The 14,086-nt window shown below is 35.7% G+C and overlaps 1 protein-coding gene across 3 annotated transcripts in view; it reads right to left on the bottom strand.

The window, feature by feature from the left end:
• Window positions 1–14,086, bottom strand: part of CPEB2 (cytoplasmic polyadenylation element binding protein 2) — a 54,954-nt gene that overhangs the window by 29,635 nt on the left and 11,233 nt on the right. For all 3 annotated transcript variants that reach the window (XM_030449493.1, XM_030449494.1, XM_030449495.1), the window contains 2 exons: window positions 10,103–10,193; window positions 1,480–1,530 (listed from right to left, as the gene is read on the bottom strand). In XM_030449493.1, the coding sequence (XP_030305353.1) occupies window positions 1,480–1,530; window positions 10,103–10,193 (142 nt within the window). The remainder of the gene's footprint in view (window positions 1–1,479; window positions 1,531–10,102; window positions 10,194–14,086) is intronic.

Genomic DNA, 14,086 nt, shown 5'->3' with positions numbered 1-14,086 from the left:
AACAGAGTAAACCCTTTTTTTCCCTAGATAATCCATAGAGTAACAACACTTCCCACAGACTCTTTTAACATGCAAAACTATCAAAAGAGCAGCTCTCTATTCTAAGTATTGAAACAAATGAAGTAAAAAAGAATAATTTCTTCCACTGATAGCACTGAAATATTTCACAATTGCTTGTAAGATTGCTGATTTTTTAATACCTTCCCATCTAACATTTCATCATACATCGGCAGATTATTCCAATGGAACACATCCTGCCTCAAAAAACCAACGTGCAGCATGGGTCTTGCAGCTGCAGTAAAATACAGCAAGTTAACTGTTATAAATTTTGTAACATCAACCTCATCAATATTCAATACAATTCCTGACCAGGAATCAAGATTATGGCCTATGTGGGCTAAACACTGATTTTATTCCAGTAGTTAAGCAGCTATTTCCACTGTGCAAAATACTATTATTATCTTTAAGAACTATTCAATACCAAATGACCTAATTCTTTAAATTTTCCTTTATTGGGTATAAAAGCTAAATCTGAATGTCCTTAAAATTTTAAACATTTACTCAGTGTCCTAACAAGGGAAACTGGTTATTTTTTACATTTTATATCCAGTTGCAGAAGTGTAAACAACTGTGCTGAAGTGCAAGGAAATTTTAAAAAGGAAGCTCCAAAGAGCAAACAAACCTGAAATAACTCTTTGGATTGTGTTTTTTAATAGTATGTCTTCACTGGTAAAGTTTAGAGCCATCAGGTCAATGACTAAAGTGGACTTGCTTTGTGTCCAACAGCTTCTGCTTTTTGTAGAGAACCTGTGGCATTGTAGCTCTAATTTTTCCCAATGCAGAAAACATTTGTGTGCAAACCTCCTGATTTATTATTGACTTAGATGGATTACCAAGCTCTGCTTCCTTCTTAAGCCTTGAACAAAGGCTAAAGTTCATGCCTGCCCTGAGCAGCAGATGTTCATGAAGTTTGACCTACTGGGAGAGGAACGTGAACATGAACTCTAACTTCACCATATTTTGCAGTAATAAATATATTTGACAAAGCCAGTTCTAAAAAACTTAACCAAAGTAAAATGTTTTTTCACCTAATTATAAAAGAAAACACCTAGTGCACCCTCTATTTACACAAGACAAAAAAGGCCTTTTCTGGCCTTCTTATTTTTCTCATTTCTGTTTCTGTGTCACAGATTTCTAGCAGATCTGTGGAGAGCACACCATTGGATGCTTGAGAACAAAAAAGAACAAGCAGTGCACCATTACAGGCATTTCAGATTTCAAATAAGCCAGATATAATGAAAGCCTGTTGTGAGATTAGCTCTTGCCATTCTACTCTGAAAAATGGCAACAGTCCCATCAGTATTGAAGGCTAGAGGCAAGTAATTCAATAACAGAGTATCATAGTATGGTTTTATACCAACATGTCAGATTTAAGCTAAGCTAGAGATAATTAGAAACTGTTATGAGATTAGTACTTACCATTTAACATCAGAAGATTGTCAGTCCCTGGATGTGGATAACTCAAGCGACCTTAAAAGAAAACAAAAAACAAAGAACAAAACAAAACAAATGCAGAGTTTTTAGTTACTATGCTAGAAAAAAAATAATGAAAAAATCACTTCTTAGGATTTAACTATGAACTATATTTCCAGTTTGCCTAAGGGAAATAAAGAGCTAATATTTAACTCCAAGCACATTAACCAACAATACCCTTGACCCAAGTTAAAGCTGACAAGAACAGACTTCTTAACCTTAATTCTCTGGTCATGAGATCTGCAATGTGCTTTGGGATCAGCTCCAATAGGATAAAGCCACTTTTTGTTTCATGACACCCAGAAATAGTGCTGACTGCTTTAGTCTTCTCTTTCACAGTGACTCTGAATAACTGTACAATGCACATTGCTTAACAGAGTGGCACTTCTGCAGTTCAGTAGCTCTCTACTGAATCACTTTAAGAAAAATCACACTAATAGGAATGAAGGCATTAAAATTTTATTAACCAATGTATGACTGTAGCTCAGTGTATTATATATAAGAATTGTGTCATATTTTTCAGTAAGTCTGGCAAAGCTAGATTACTGGTTTATCTAATGAATGAGCAAAATTGAAGAGTATGACAAATAACATTTTCAATATTTTATACTTAATAAAAATTCCATGGAAACCTCATATCCTGACATGATGATGTTCCAAGCTTTTCATTTTACTACACTGGTGGCAAGTTATACTCTGATAGTTAAACGAATGGTTTAAAATTCACAGCTGAAGTGTCTGTTTCACTACAAATTCCTTTTTATTACAGGAGACCTTTTCTGTTTACAGGAAGTTGCAAACATACCAGCAGTGCACACTGACCTAGAGACATTCACAATAGCTGCTGTGTTTGGAAGAACTGTGCTTTAATGGGCAAAAAACCCCACATGCCTGTCTATCTTGCTATTAAAACATGGCTGCTTACTTATAATCTGTAAGCATATAGAAAAAAATTACTGTAATTTCAACATTTAAATCATTTGGAGCAAATAATGTTTGTGAAGGCATAAAGAAGAATCCACTGTAAAAGAAATGGGTGTTTAGCACTCACACAGGTTTAAAGGGAAATATATATGCAGATTGTTTGCTAGATGTGACTATTAGTAAGACATGTGTCATATTCTAATAAGGCTCACTCTTTCTAAAAAGAAATAGAGGGTCAACCCATGGGATTAGAAGCAAGACTGGAAGTTTCTGGAAATAGTAGTTCTGTGTCCACCAGGACACCTTTGGTATTAAATAAAGAAAACCTTTTTGCTGAAAATCCCTTAAGTTATATAAAGTTTTGCTTGTCCCCTGTAGGAGACCAACGTTTAATAATCTGCTACCAAAAACTACAGGTAAGCATGGATTTATAGGAAAATATACATTATAAACTCTTGCACTAAAACCTTCAAAATAATAAAATTAAGAACATTTAGGATATTTTATTCAGCCTTACTTGCAGGCACTGTGGTAAAATGATTTTTATTCAGCCATGTACTATTTATCTTCCTGCAGATTTCATTACTACAAGAATGGATGATAACAGAACCCCTGCAGATTAAGTAGGAACTATTCCTTTTGGAATTTGAAAGTGTGGAGAAAGCAGTGAAGGGCAAGGGCAGACCCCTGGGAAAGAGGAGATGAATGCCACCCAAAAGGACTCTGCTCATCTTCTCCAACTTCTACAGAATTTTTGAGCAGGATTAGGTAAAATGTTAAACAAAAATCTTCACAAAACCCTTTGTATCTTCATGTTCCTTATCCTTGAGATGTGCAGTTTTAACATAAAAGCCATTTTTTCTGTCATGCTGAACATTTCCAGCTATACCTAACGTTTCTTGGAACTATAAATATTGTGCCCTTCTAGCAATGTATGTTTGTATAATAGGAAAAGAACTAGGGACAAGGCATCCTTAAATTGTAACCTGGGAGCTGACACTGGTTTGCTCAACCTGATGCCTAACAACTCATTTTCCTTCACTTATTCATTCTTTGGTCTAGAAAAGTAATACTGATTTCCCTAGCAGCAGTGATTTTATGAGATTATTTACTGTCACCATCATGTTTATATATGTTATAGAAATTCAACACTGCAGGTGGTTTCTTTCAAATCAGAATGCTGTATCTATCAAGAATAACAATAGAAATGTTAAATTAACTTGAATATCTTCAAGTTTAGGTTCAGAGTCTTTCTCCCTGTCTGTATACATTTAAATTCTTTTCCTATTCATCAAGGAGACAAATTTCTTTCTGTAAAGTAGTGCAGAAGAAGAGATCAGGTTTAAGACCTAGCAGGAAAGAGAAGCCCACCAGTGTCAACACCTGGAGAGGAAAACTGTTTAACAAGTAAATTCAGGGTTTACAACTGTGGTTCTGCATTCTTTTATTTTTTCCCCCTACAGCTTGACAAATAAGGTGCATCTGAAACAGAGGTGGCAAACTGAAAAAGCTGAAATAGTAATGCACCCCTCATTAAAGTAGTGGGTAGAGTGCATGACGGAGAGCAAAACCTATGAATTGAATCACACAAACACAAAGCATCCCACTTCTGCTGTGCTGGGGAGAGGAATTGGCTTGCTCAGTTAATGAGTGACTTGGGGGATAGAAAGGAAAAGGAGGAACATGGTATTCAGTGCATGGAAAACTGCACTGATACTTCTTTTAACTCTTATTTCTGGGGTTATTTCAATAAAATCATACTTTGTATAGCTGCATCCTGGTGAATTTAGCTTGTGGATTTAATACCTTGTGTAGTACTTGATTTCCAACCTGACTTAACATTTTACCACAGATTGATTGCTTGATTGTGAAAATAAATTCATTGCTATTTGACACATTAACTTAGGTTCTTATCCCCCATATTGACCTGTTGAAGCAAAATGCAGTGTTTCTAGAGTTTCCACCTGCATTCAGTGATATACATAAATTCAGAACACTTCATATATGGATGTAGGTGCAAGATCTGACTTATACAGAGCTCACATTGTGCCATTTTTAACAGATTATTCTAGCTAAATGAACATATACAGTATTAAAAAAATTAAATCAGTATATAAATTAAGACAGAAGCACCATTCTATAACAATTTACTTTGTTTCTATAATTTGTCTACTTAGCTATTTTTGCTGCACATTGCTTGATGCATTTAAAAAAAAAGTATAATTTTAAGAACTATCCTCACCACAATTCCTATCTAATCCCATCCTACATCCCTGTCAGTAGCCTAGAATCATATCAACAGCCCAATAAACATTCTAGTGATTTCAGTGGCTTCCACCTGCTAAAAAAAACTTAGCAACATAAAGATGCTATACTAGCTTAACATCAACTACCAGTTAGTTAGAGAATACCTAATTTTTAAGTAATAGAAATGTTCTATACCTGAGGAAGGAAAAATCACTTCACTTCTACAGAACTCAGCTCTACATGATCCAAAATTTGTAATGTGCTGTGATCTGGAACAAATACAGAGCCAAGTACTCCAGTTCTGCATCAGAAAGTATCATGTTATAGAAATTTTCCCTGTGCAAAGTTGAACTTGCAGCTTCATCATGTTATTGCTAATTAATAATTCTCATGTATCATGGCTAAATTCAGAATTATATTGCTAAGGAGAAGCAGGTATGTTTGATATTTCTTATGCATCCAGAGTTCTATTAAATTTAGCCTCCTGTTCCATATCTAAACAGGATTAATGTTAACAGAACTGCCTGGTACACAGTTCTCACAATGTATTCTTCTGTATGGACATAAAAAAAAAAAAAAAGAAAAAGCTTGCAAACAAATTTTGTTAGGGGAATTTATCCACCTAGATCCAGTTAAAAGTCTTGCTAATCCAAACCATGAGGAAAGAGTAACAAACTTAAGTTTTAGCTACATTTCTGTAATCTCATGTTACTAACACGGGCAATGGTAATTGAAGGGTTTTTTGTAAGATTCTTCCCAGCATACAGATGTCATTGTGCATGCTCATTTTTCATTTTAAGGCAAATTCACATCTACTTCTGGAAATGCATAGTTTCTATTATTACTTAACTAAATTGTCAGGAGGAATCCATATATATTAAAATATTTGGGATAAACTGAAGTATAAAGAGGGCTTTAAACATTGCTGACATTCCACAAATTTGGTATTTCATGTCTACTCTCTCCCCCTTTTTTTAAAAAAAAAACCCACACCTCTTTAAATGGCTGAAGAGACTGAGTATCACAAAATTCTTTCCTGTCTTACTTTTTTTCAAGTGCTCTCCTGACTAAAAAGAGAAACAGCTTCCAAGTGAAGCTTTTCCCAAACTAGTTTAACAGACCAGACCATCTGGCTGAGGACTGCAGCAGCTTCAGAAAACTCAAGTTTTTGAATCAGAGTAGTTAAGACAACAGCACAAAACCCTGTTTGGACAACACCTAGTTACAGAAAGCCTGGATACTACACTTTCAAACCCTTGGGTAAGAATTATGTAAGTCATAATGAGGCCAAAAATGTGTTGTCTCTGAGAGTCTTTTCAACACTATCAGTCTATTAGTCCTTAAATATCTGCTTTTATCATAAAGGGTTCCTAGGACAGAAAGGGAAATCAATCTGTATCTATAATTTCACAGCCTTTTGTATGACTAAGAGTGAAGCTTCTCCTTCCATACTTTTTTGTTCAGCCTCAGAATCCCTTTTTCTAAACCCAATTTGAAATACTCCAGTAAGCAAGTGTGGATCTTTAAATGTTAGGGCTTCATAACAAAAAAAATATAAACTGAGTTTCCTTAAAACAGAAGTTACCATATGCAAAGAAAATGTTCTCTACCGTGTTGCTGAGTCACCAGTGCTTTTTTTTTCACTTCACTGAGCACACACCAGCAGGTTGCTTTTAAAAGAAACATGTCTAACAGCTGAAAAGCTCAACTAAACCCATGTAAAAGGAAAATAAACCCAAGAAAAAGAGCAGCATCTAAATGCATCAAGTTATTTTTCTGAAAAATAAGCTAGATACTGGTTTTTTTGTATTTTTTGTATACTTTTATTAATTACTAGTGATACAAAAAATATATTTGTGTAAATTTCCTAAAAAATGTGTTGAATTCAGGCTCACTGCTGTCTTACATCTAGCTTGAAAAGCTGCAAGAGAGCTGGTCAGGAAGCAGAAATTAATGGTAAATTGAATACAGTATCAATACTCTTGCCTTACAAATGAGTAGCCCTTAAATTACACAGAAAACACCAAGCTTTACTGGAAAGAGGTTTAGGCCAGTCAATAAATTCAATTAAATCACTGCCTTCTCAATTCTAATATATATTCCATGCAAAATGTAACTATTTTTTTCTATTTTTTTTCCCTAATCTGTTTTAGCCCAATGCTGTCTTTCCTGTTTTTAAATGTCTAGATTCTAAGTTTATGTCTTTAATACCAGGAGCATTGGTATTAGGGATAGGAAAAGGGAAAAAAATGCAAGTACACATCAAGTATGTCTGGAAAAGATACTACCAATGCCCATGTCTTTCAGGCTACCAGTACTGCAGTTCTTCTCTCAAAATAATTAATCTAAGAGCTATAAGAAGAATAAAAAGATTATTTAAGAATAATGGTGTAAAATTAGTTCACTTTAAATTTTATTAATTTTATATCCTGTTTATGTTCAACTGATTAGATAGGGCAATCCTGCACATTAATTAATGCTTAAGCTGCATGGGAAAGATTAGTTTTAATATGATCAGTATTTCTGCTGCAGTAACTAGTGAAATCAAGTGTCTATTCCCTATCCACCCACCTTGAAAAAATACCTTATTAAGAGCTAAAAATTACTTCTTTCTTTTGATCATATCTCTAGCAATGACTACACTTTGTCTACGTGAAGTCAAAACTGTGCATCTATAAATTTTTTGGCAGGCACAAACTTAGCTGTCATGAATCACATTGGAAAAAAAATTTTTTTTTCAAGTTCACAAAAGCAAAAGTGACAAGATTAGACCTCCTTCTAAAATGGATCTTGAAATGCAAACCCTAAAAGCTGTGAGCTAGTACACAGTGTCTGTTCTGCATTGTGCAGAATCTCAGACAAGATGCTTAGTCATACTCCAGATATTGTAAGCAGCTAAATCTGAAACACGTGCTTCAAATTCCAGACTTTCATTTGACTGCTGTGGTCAGATATAAAAGATGCATTGTTTTAGTGTGCTTGAATTTACTTAAAAACTTGTCATAGAAATATTCTCTAGCTAAAAAACAGTCTCCAGTTACAACTAAGTATATTATATGTTAATAAGAACAATTAAAATAATATTCTTAATCCTGTGCATTCTGAAAGCAAGTATGATGCATTCTTAAGTACATGTCAGGTTTTCTTGGGTGAAAAGAAAAGCAGCAGAGGCTAAAGTAACAAAACTGGTGTTTCAGGGTTTGCAGGGGAAAAAAAACAAAGTTACAGTTGCTAGGAAATTACAAAAATGCCAACTAATGGTGACTAAATAGAAGGGTACAGAGAAACTAAAAGGCTATTCTAGGATGTGATTTCTTCCAGTCAGTAAGGAACATTTTTTTGTGTCTTACTCTTAACAGTGTAGCTGTTTCTGTTGAAATAATTACTTCCAAAGAGAAAAAAATATCTTAATCAACCAATTTAAATAACAGCAGACAATTACTCTATTAAATTCAGTTGGCATGTGGATTGTTCTCTGGCACTTGAATAAAAAAATGGATTTCCTTTGAATTCATCACTATCTATGGCTTCCATCTGTTTCAGTTCAGACATAAAACTTAGCAGAATTTTTATGGCAAGAGTATGACTGTGAAACTTAAAATCTCCCAACTGTAGACTGAAACCACATCCTCATGTCCCTAGAAAGCACAGAGTAACTATGAAACCTTTACTGAGTTTTTCAGAGTGCTGATATATGAAGCCAAATCAGTTTAAAATCTTTAAACTGCTTCTTGTCTTATTCTATCTAAAAGATTATTTGAACTACAGAGTTTTCATATATCACGTAATAATGAAATATGAATAATTAAAAAAAAATAAGAATGGGTATTTTCTGTGCTTCCAGTGCCTCTGAAAACTCTTCTGCACTATAAACCCAAAATGAAACCAGCGAGATGGCAGTGGGAACAAAGCAACCACTTCCATTTGTTTGTCATGTTGGAATGCAGAGGAAAAAGTGAAGAACCTGACTGGTTTTCAGGGATGTGAGAAGTGCCAAGGGCAGCAGATTGCAATGCAAGATCTGCATGGTCTCATTTTAGGCCCAACAGTGGCTTTACCTTTTAATACTCTTCCTGATGGCAGATTTGGGTTCATATAACCAAAGAAACATTATCACCACCTGAGCATGGCAAGGTGAAGCAACTACGCTTTGAATTGGGGATGATCTAAGTAGTAACCACAGCTAGTTACCACTGGGCTAACTGTCCACAGGTTTCAGCCTCTTTGTGTTATTTAGTAATGTTTTACTACAATGCAGAATAGACAGAAACTCAACTTATTAATGGACTTAAATCATAAAATTGTTAAGAATGGAGTTTATCCTCTCTAGGCGTTAAGAAGTGAGATCAGATTTAAGAATATTAAATTTCAGCTTCCACTCTAAAGGGGAGGAAATTCAACCAACTAACTAAATGCTACCTACTTACTGATGCTTTGCCGAGATTTTTAGTTAAAAAAAAATCCCACCCCTACCTTTTGGCTTTTTGTTGTACATGTTCTACAATACTAGGACATGCTGTCTGAATACTGCAGGCCTTCCAGTTGATTAAATCATCATAAGCAAACTCTAACTAAAGTATCAAATTAGGAGAAAGCAGGTCCTTATGTGCTAATGTGTCTTTAGTTTAGGAGCCTCAAGAAATGGAGAATGGGTGGGAGTGAATTACAATATAAAAATTGCACCCAAATTTGACTGTGAACTCCCACTGAGAATAAATATGAAAAAACAGAATTCAGGAGAGTTTCTGCACAGTAAATAGAGGAGTTGAAACTGAAGCTCACAGATACTAGCTATGTGCTTAGTGCTGTGGCTAAATGATTCAAGCAGAGCCCAGAGGTGTCAGGGGAACAAGCATTCCAAAACCAAGAGTATTCCTGGACTCTGAGACAACAGAAACTGGACAGTTGGGTCCATAATTTTCCTCTAGAGGTTTTGAAAAAAGTATTTGGAAAGGACAAAAGCTAAATTTATCAGTGGACTTAATTTTCTTTTCAGCTTCCACTGCAAACAAAAGCAAAATTAACCAGATTACATAGGTGGCAATTTTGATTCTACTCCCACTCTCCTTTGGCCACTTCTAACAGAACAGCACGTCTTTACAAACTGAAGTAGAATTTTCTACAGCAGACAAGTAGATTTCAAATAAACTTATGAATTTATGGGGGAAAGGGAGGGAAAAAGGAGAAAAACCTAGGAAACCACTAAAACGTAAAGTTTTAAATGACTATAAAACCAATGTTATCCATAAAATACAGCTTGAGATTGACCTTTCATGTCAGTTGAGAAAATGATTAATTTGCTATTTTAATATGACCCTAGAATCTAAATCAGCAATCAGAATTAATTCAAATATGCAGAATGGATGACCCTTTTTCTTTATTTAGCATAGTAACATACCTTTAAGTGGATCATGCTCTGCTCTCATAATGTCAATAAGGGAGTTTTCCAAAGAGTGCATATTCAGACTGTCATACATTCTATTTCGATCCTAAAAGAGAACACAATCCTTAGTAGTGGAATATAAATTCTGTACTTTTTAACAGGAAACTTGAAAGGAAGACAAAGGTGCCTTCTAAAGGCTTTACTCAGTACACTCTGCAGAAGGACAGCGATAGAAAAGTTCAAGACACCTGAATTTATTAACACTGAGGCCTGATTTTTGCCAGTAAGTTTAACAGCATCTAAAAATATAAGTAAGGATACTCAGTAAAAAACTCTTCTGTGTATATGCTTTGATAGCCTGTGATTGCCTGTTTCCTTCAGAACTGCTTGAATCAGTCCTAGTGATCCACAGCAGAGTTAAGCATCAGGCTGTCTCATGCAGGAGACTAAATGGCTCTAAAAGATCAATTTCATTCCATGCAGAAGATGCAGAGGGAGTGAGGTGGGGAAGTCTAGGACAAGGACAGTCACCTCTCATGAATGAAAGCATTTTCTTGGTGCTTGGCTAAGTACCTGGCATAGGCACTCAGCCTCCTGCTGAGACTGCACTTCCTGGCCTCTGGGTGATTCAGCTGAGATCCTCTGCATACAAAGACTTCAGTTACAAATGGTCAGCACTAAATGGTTAAAGGTTGGAAAATTAAAGCTAAACTAGGTAAAAAAAGATGACAAAGCTAGCTGGCTAATAAGACTACCAGCCTTACAGAGAACAGGGTTTTTGGATTATTTTTTTTGCACATGAAGATTAGTAAACGTTACCATAATGCATTACAAATATTTGCACTGAAGGTAATAAAGGTTATTGTAATACATCATAGGTGTTTGCACTGATTTTTTCTCTCACGTTTGTAATCCACCCAAGTTACAGAGATAGAAAATAAAACACTTTTAATTTCCTTCATTCTTCTGGGATACCTTCACAGACTGAAAAAAGTTTGTGTAAAACCTTATTCTCTTCTGCTTGCAAGGCTTCTGGATAGAATACGTTGCCCTTAAAGGAATCCTGTGATCATGCCTTAATTTTGGTGCTTTCTCCTCTCTAGCTGCACTGTACTAATCCAACAGAGTAGGATAAAAACCACCACACACATCCCACAACCACTCAAATCCACTGAAGGTGCAGGCATTCACTCAGTACATATATAATGAGACACGAGGTATCTGACCCACACCCACTGTGGCTTTCCACCACAGTTCAGCAGAACAGATTAATTCCATAATATGTCCCTCAGCCAGCAGATGTTGAGGGAGTGAAAAAGCAAGCTTTGAAATACAGGTTTTCTATGAGTCAGAAACTAAGACTTGCAAAACAACCCACCATGATGCTAAGATTTTATTTTCTGAGAAAGTTCAATCAACTTGATCCAATATTGGGATGAAGGGAGAGGCATTTCAGTTTTCCACTGCAATCTCTCCCTCAATTACGGAGTATTGAGTATTGGCTTCTTGTTGGTCAACCAATCTGTTATGTTTATTTTTTAATATTTTTTTTTAGCCTTTAGATAATACCAATGAATTTAAAATGTTAAAAGTTTCTCTTGTCTCCTGCCATGTCCCAGACCAAGTACCACTGATGGTGATCTTCAATCTGGTTCAAGTGCCAGCAAATCTCCAGCACTATTTTAGTTCACAGCAGCTTTATTTTGGGACTGTTTGGCTTTTTCTCAGCTCTCCTGAGAAGCAGCAGAATGAAACTGAAGTGACTAATCTGCTTCCATGCCCTTGCAGGTTTGTTTCTCAATAGCACAAAGAACCTGCTTACCATAGCAAACTTGCTTTCTATAGAAGGTGTGAGCAGTGACAAAGCTGGATCTGTTCCCTATTGTCCCCTATCATTAAGAAGGTATCTCATCAGGGTTTTTAATGAAGTCTTACATTCAGCTGAAGTCAGTACTTGCTGGGTTGTAAGTGCTCTTGCAAAAAAACAGTGCCAAGTAAGAAGAAAACATACTTTGCTACCTCTGTAGCTGATAAAAGAAAACAAGTAGTGCTGGTAGAAACTTAATTGTATGTGTCAGACCATCTTTGTTACAGGCTCACCAGGTAAGATTTTCTACTTTATTTTTATAACATTGACATCTACATATGTGTTGAAATAACACGATTTTCTGGGCAAGACTACAGAGAGCAGAAGCATATAAGAAAGGGCTCCATCATGGGTAAGTCCTAAATACTGGGCCCAAAGATGTTAGAGGAATAGAAAAGTAAAACATGTAACATGCATTTGTGACTCATTTATAAACTGCTCCAGTGGCTGCTGTGGTGAAATTACTCCAATACCACCTTTGCATTATTCTGTTTTGCAGAGTTTTGTGTATCTAAAGTGAAAGGTCTTGTGGTTCTGGAAGCAGAATAAACAAACTTTTCCCATGACCTTCACACCTTAGAAAGTTCATGTCCATAAAGCAGAAGAAAATGTGGTTTGTTTCTTTGAATTGTATTACTTCATTCCTGGCAGGGGAAACGTGCAATAGGCATGCAGTGGAGAGTATAAAAATGATGTGAATACACTAAAGCAAAGCATGATTTAAATATGGGAATTGCATCGTGCTTTTTCACTACCCCCATCATGCTGTCCATTTGTGAGTTTGTGTAATACCCAGGTAGTCAGTGCTTCAGACTTTTGACACCTATTCCTATTCACACTGATGAACTACACACTATAAAGCAGTATTATCTGAAATCTGTCTCAAAATGAGCAAGTAATTCTTTGGGTACAAGGTTCATTTTAAACCTTTGTGCAGCCAGGCTTTATAATGCTAAAACACTGCTTTGAGCTCCTCAAAGATGAGCATCCCATCTTAAAAAAGGCAGTTAATCTATGCAAATATGAAGCTTTCATTTCAAAGCAGAACTTCAAAGTATTTCAATAACGTAGGTCACTTGAGCCAAGATTTTCTAGGAAATTCTGCTGTAAGAAAAAAAAAAATAAAATCCATGATGCTTTGGAAGGAAACAGTTCCATTACAGCATGTTCTACTCCATCAGAAGACTTCCACTGGGGTTTTCCTTGATCTTTGGGGCAAGCACAAAAAAACCAAGGGAAGAAGATTGTTTTAGGTACTTTTCCACACACATGGAAATAGTCCTAATTCTTGGGACTATCTTTAGTTTCATTATTTCAACATGGTTGGGAGGCAGCTATCTTCTAAACCAACCTGGAATTACCTTTAAAACAACATGGAAATAGTTCTAATTCTTGGAACTATTTCCATGTTGTTTTAAAAGTAGGCCCAGATGCTTTCAGAAGATAAATGCTAATCAACCATGTTGAAATAATGAAACTAAAGATAATCAGCAGTACAAAGGGATTGATACATAAGCATCTATGTTAATATACTTTTTCTACCAGCCTGCCTCCAAAATCTCCTTTTGTCAAGGCTGAATTCCTGTAAAATATTTTGCATTTCCCTCACCTCTGTGGCTCAGCAGCTCTGTGCTAAAAAGCAAGTGAACTCTTGATGTGTCAGAAGGTCTGTACCCCAGTGGAATGTCACAACTTAATGCTGTCTTTTTCCTCAATGCTGATACTTAACTTCTCCTAGGCACTAGGAATGCTCACACTTTTTATTTCTTTAACTGTATAAACATTTGAATCCTCCTTGCCTTGCCTTTCCAATACCAGAATCACATCTGTATTCATGCACAGCAGACCTGAAAACACTTGGTTCTGGTGTAACTGCCTATGGATTCAGAGCTTTATGAATAAATGACAAATCCAGAACTCAATTTAAAACTTAAAACTATGTGAGAAAGTCTACACAAAAGTGGCAGATTTCTGAATTTTTACAAATTAGCACCACATAGAAGAAGCATAAGTATCTCACCCACAAAATGCTGTTAGTGCTAGTACATATTTTTGACAATGTCATGCAAAATACATCAACAGAGTGTGCATTTCAGAAGTCCTCACCCCATGCTTCTAATAGGGAATGAATG

Source organism: Calypte anna, chromosome 4A (genome assembly GCF_003957555.1).
Source record: "Calypte anna isolate BGI_N300 chromosome 4A, bCalAnn1_v1.p, whole genome shotgun sequence".
NCBI classification, from domain to species: Eukaryota; Metazoa; Chordata; class Aves; order Apodiformes; family Trochilidae; genus Calypte; species Calypte anna.
The sequence above is the reverse complement of the archived record's forward strand: the minus strand, read 5'-3'. Positions and strand labels throughout refer to the sequence as shown.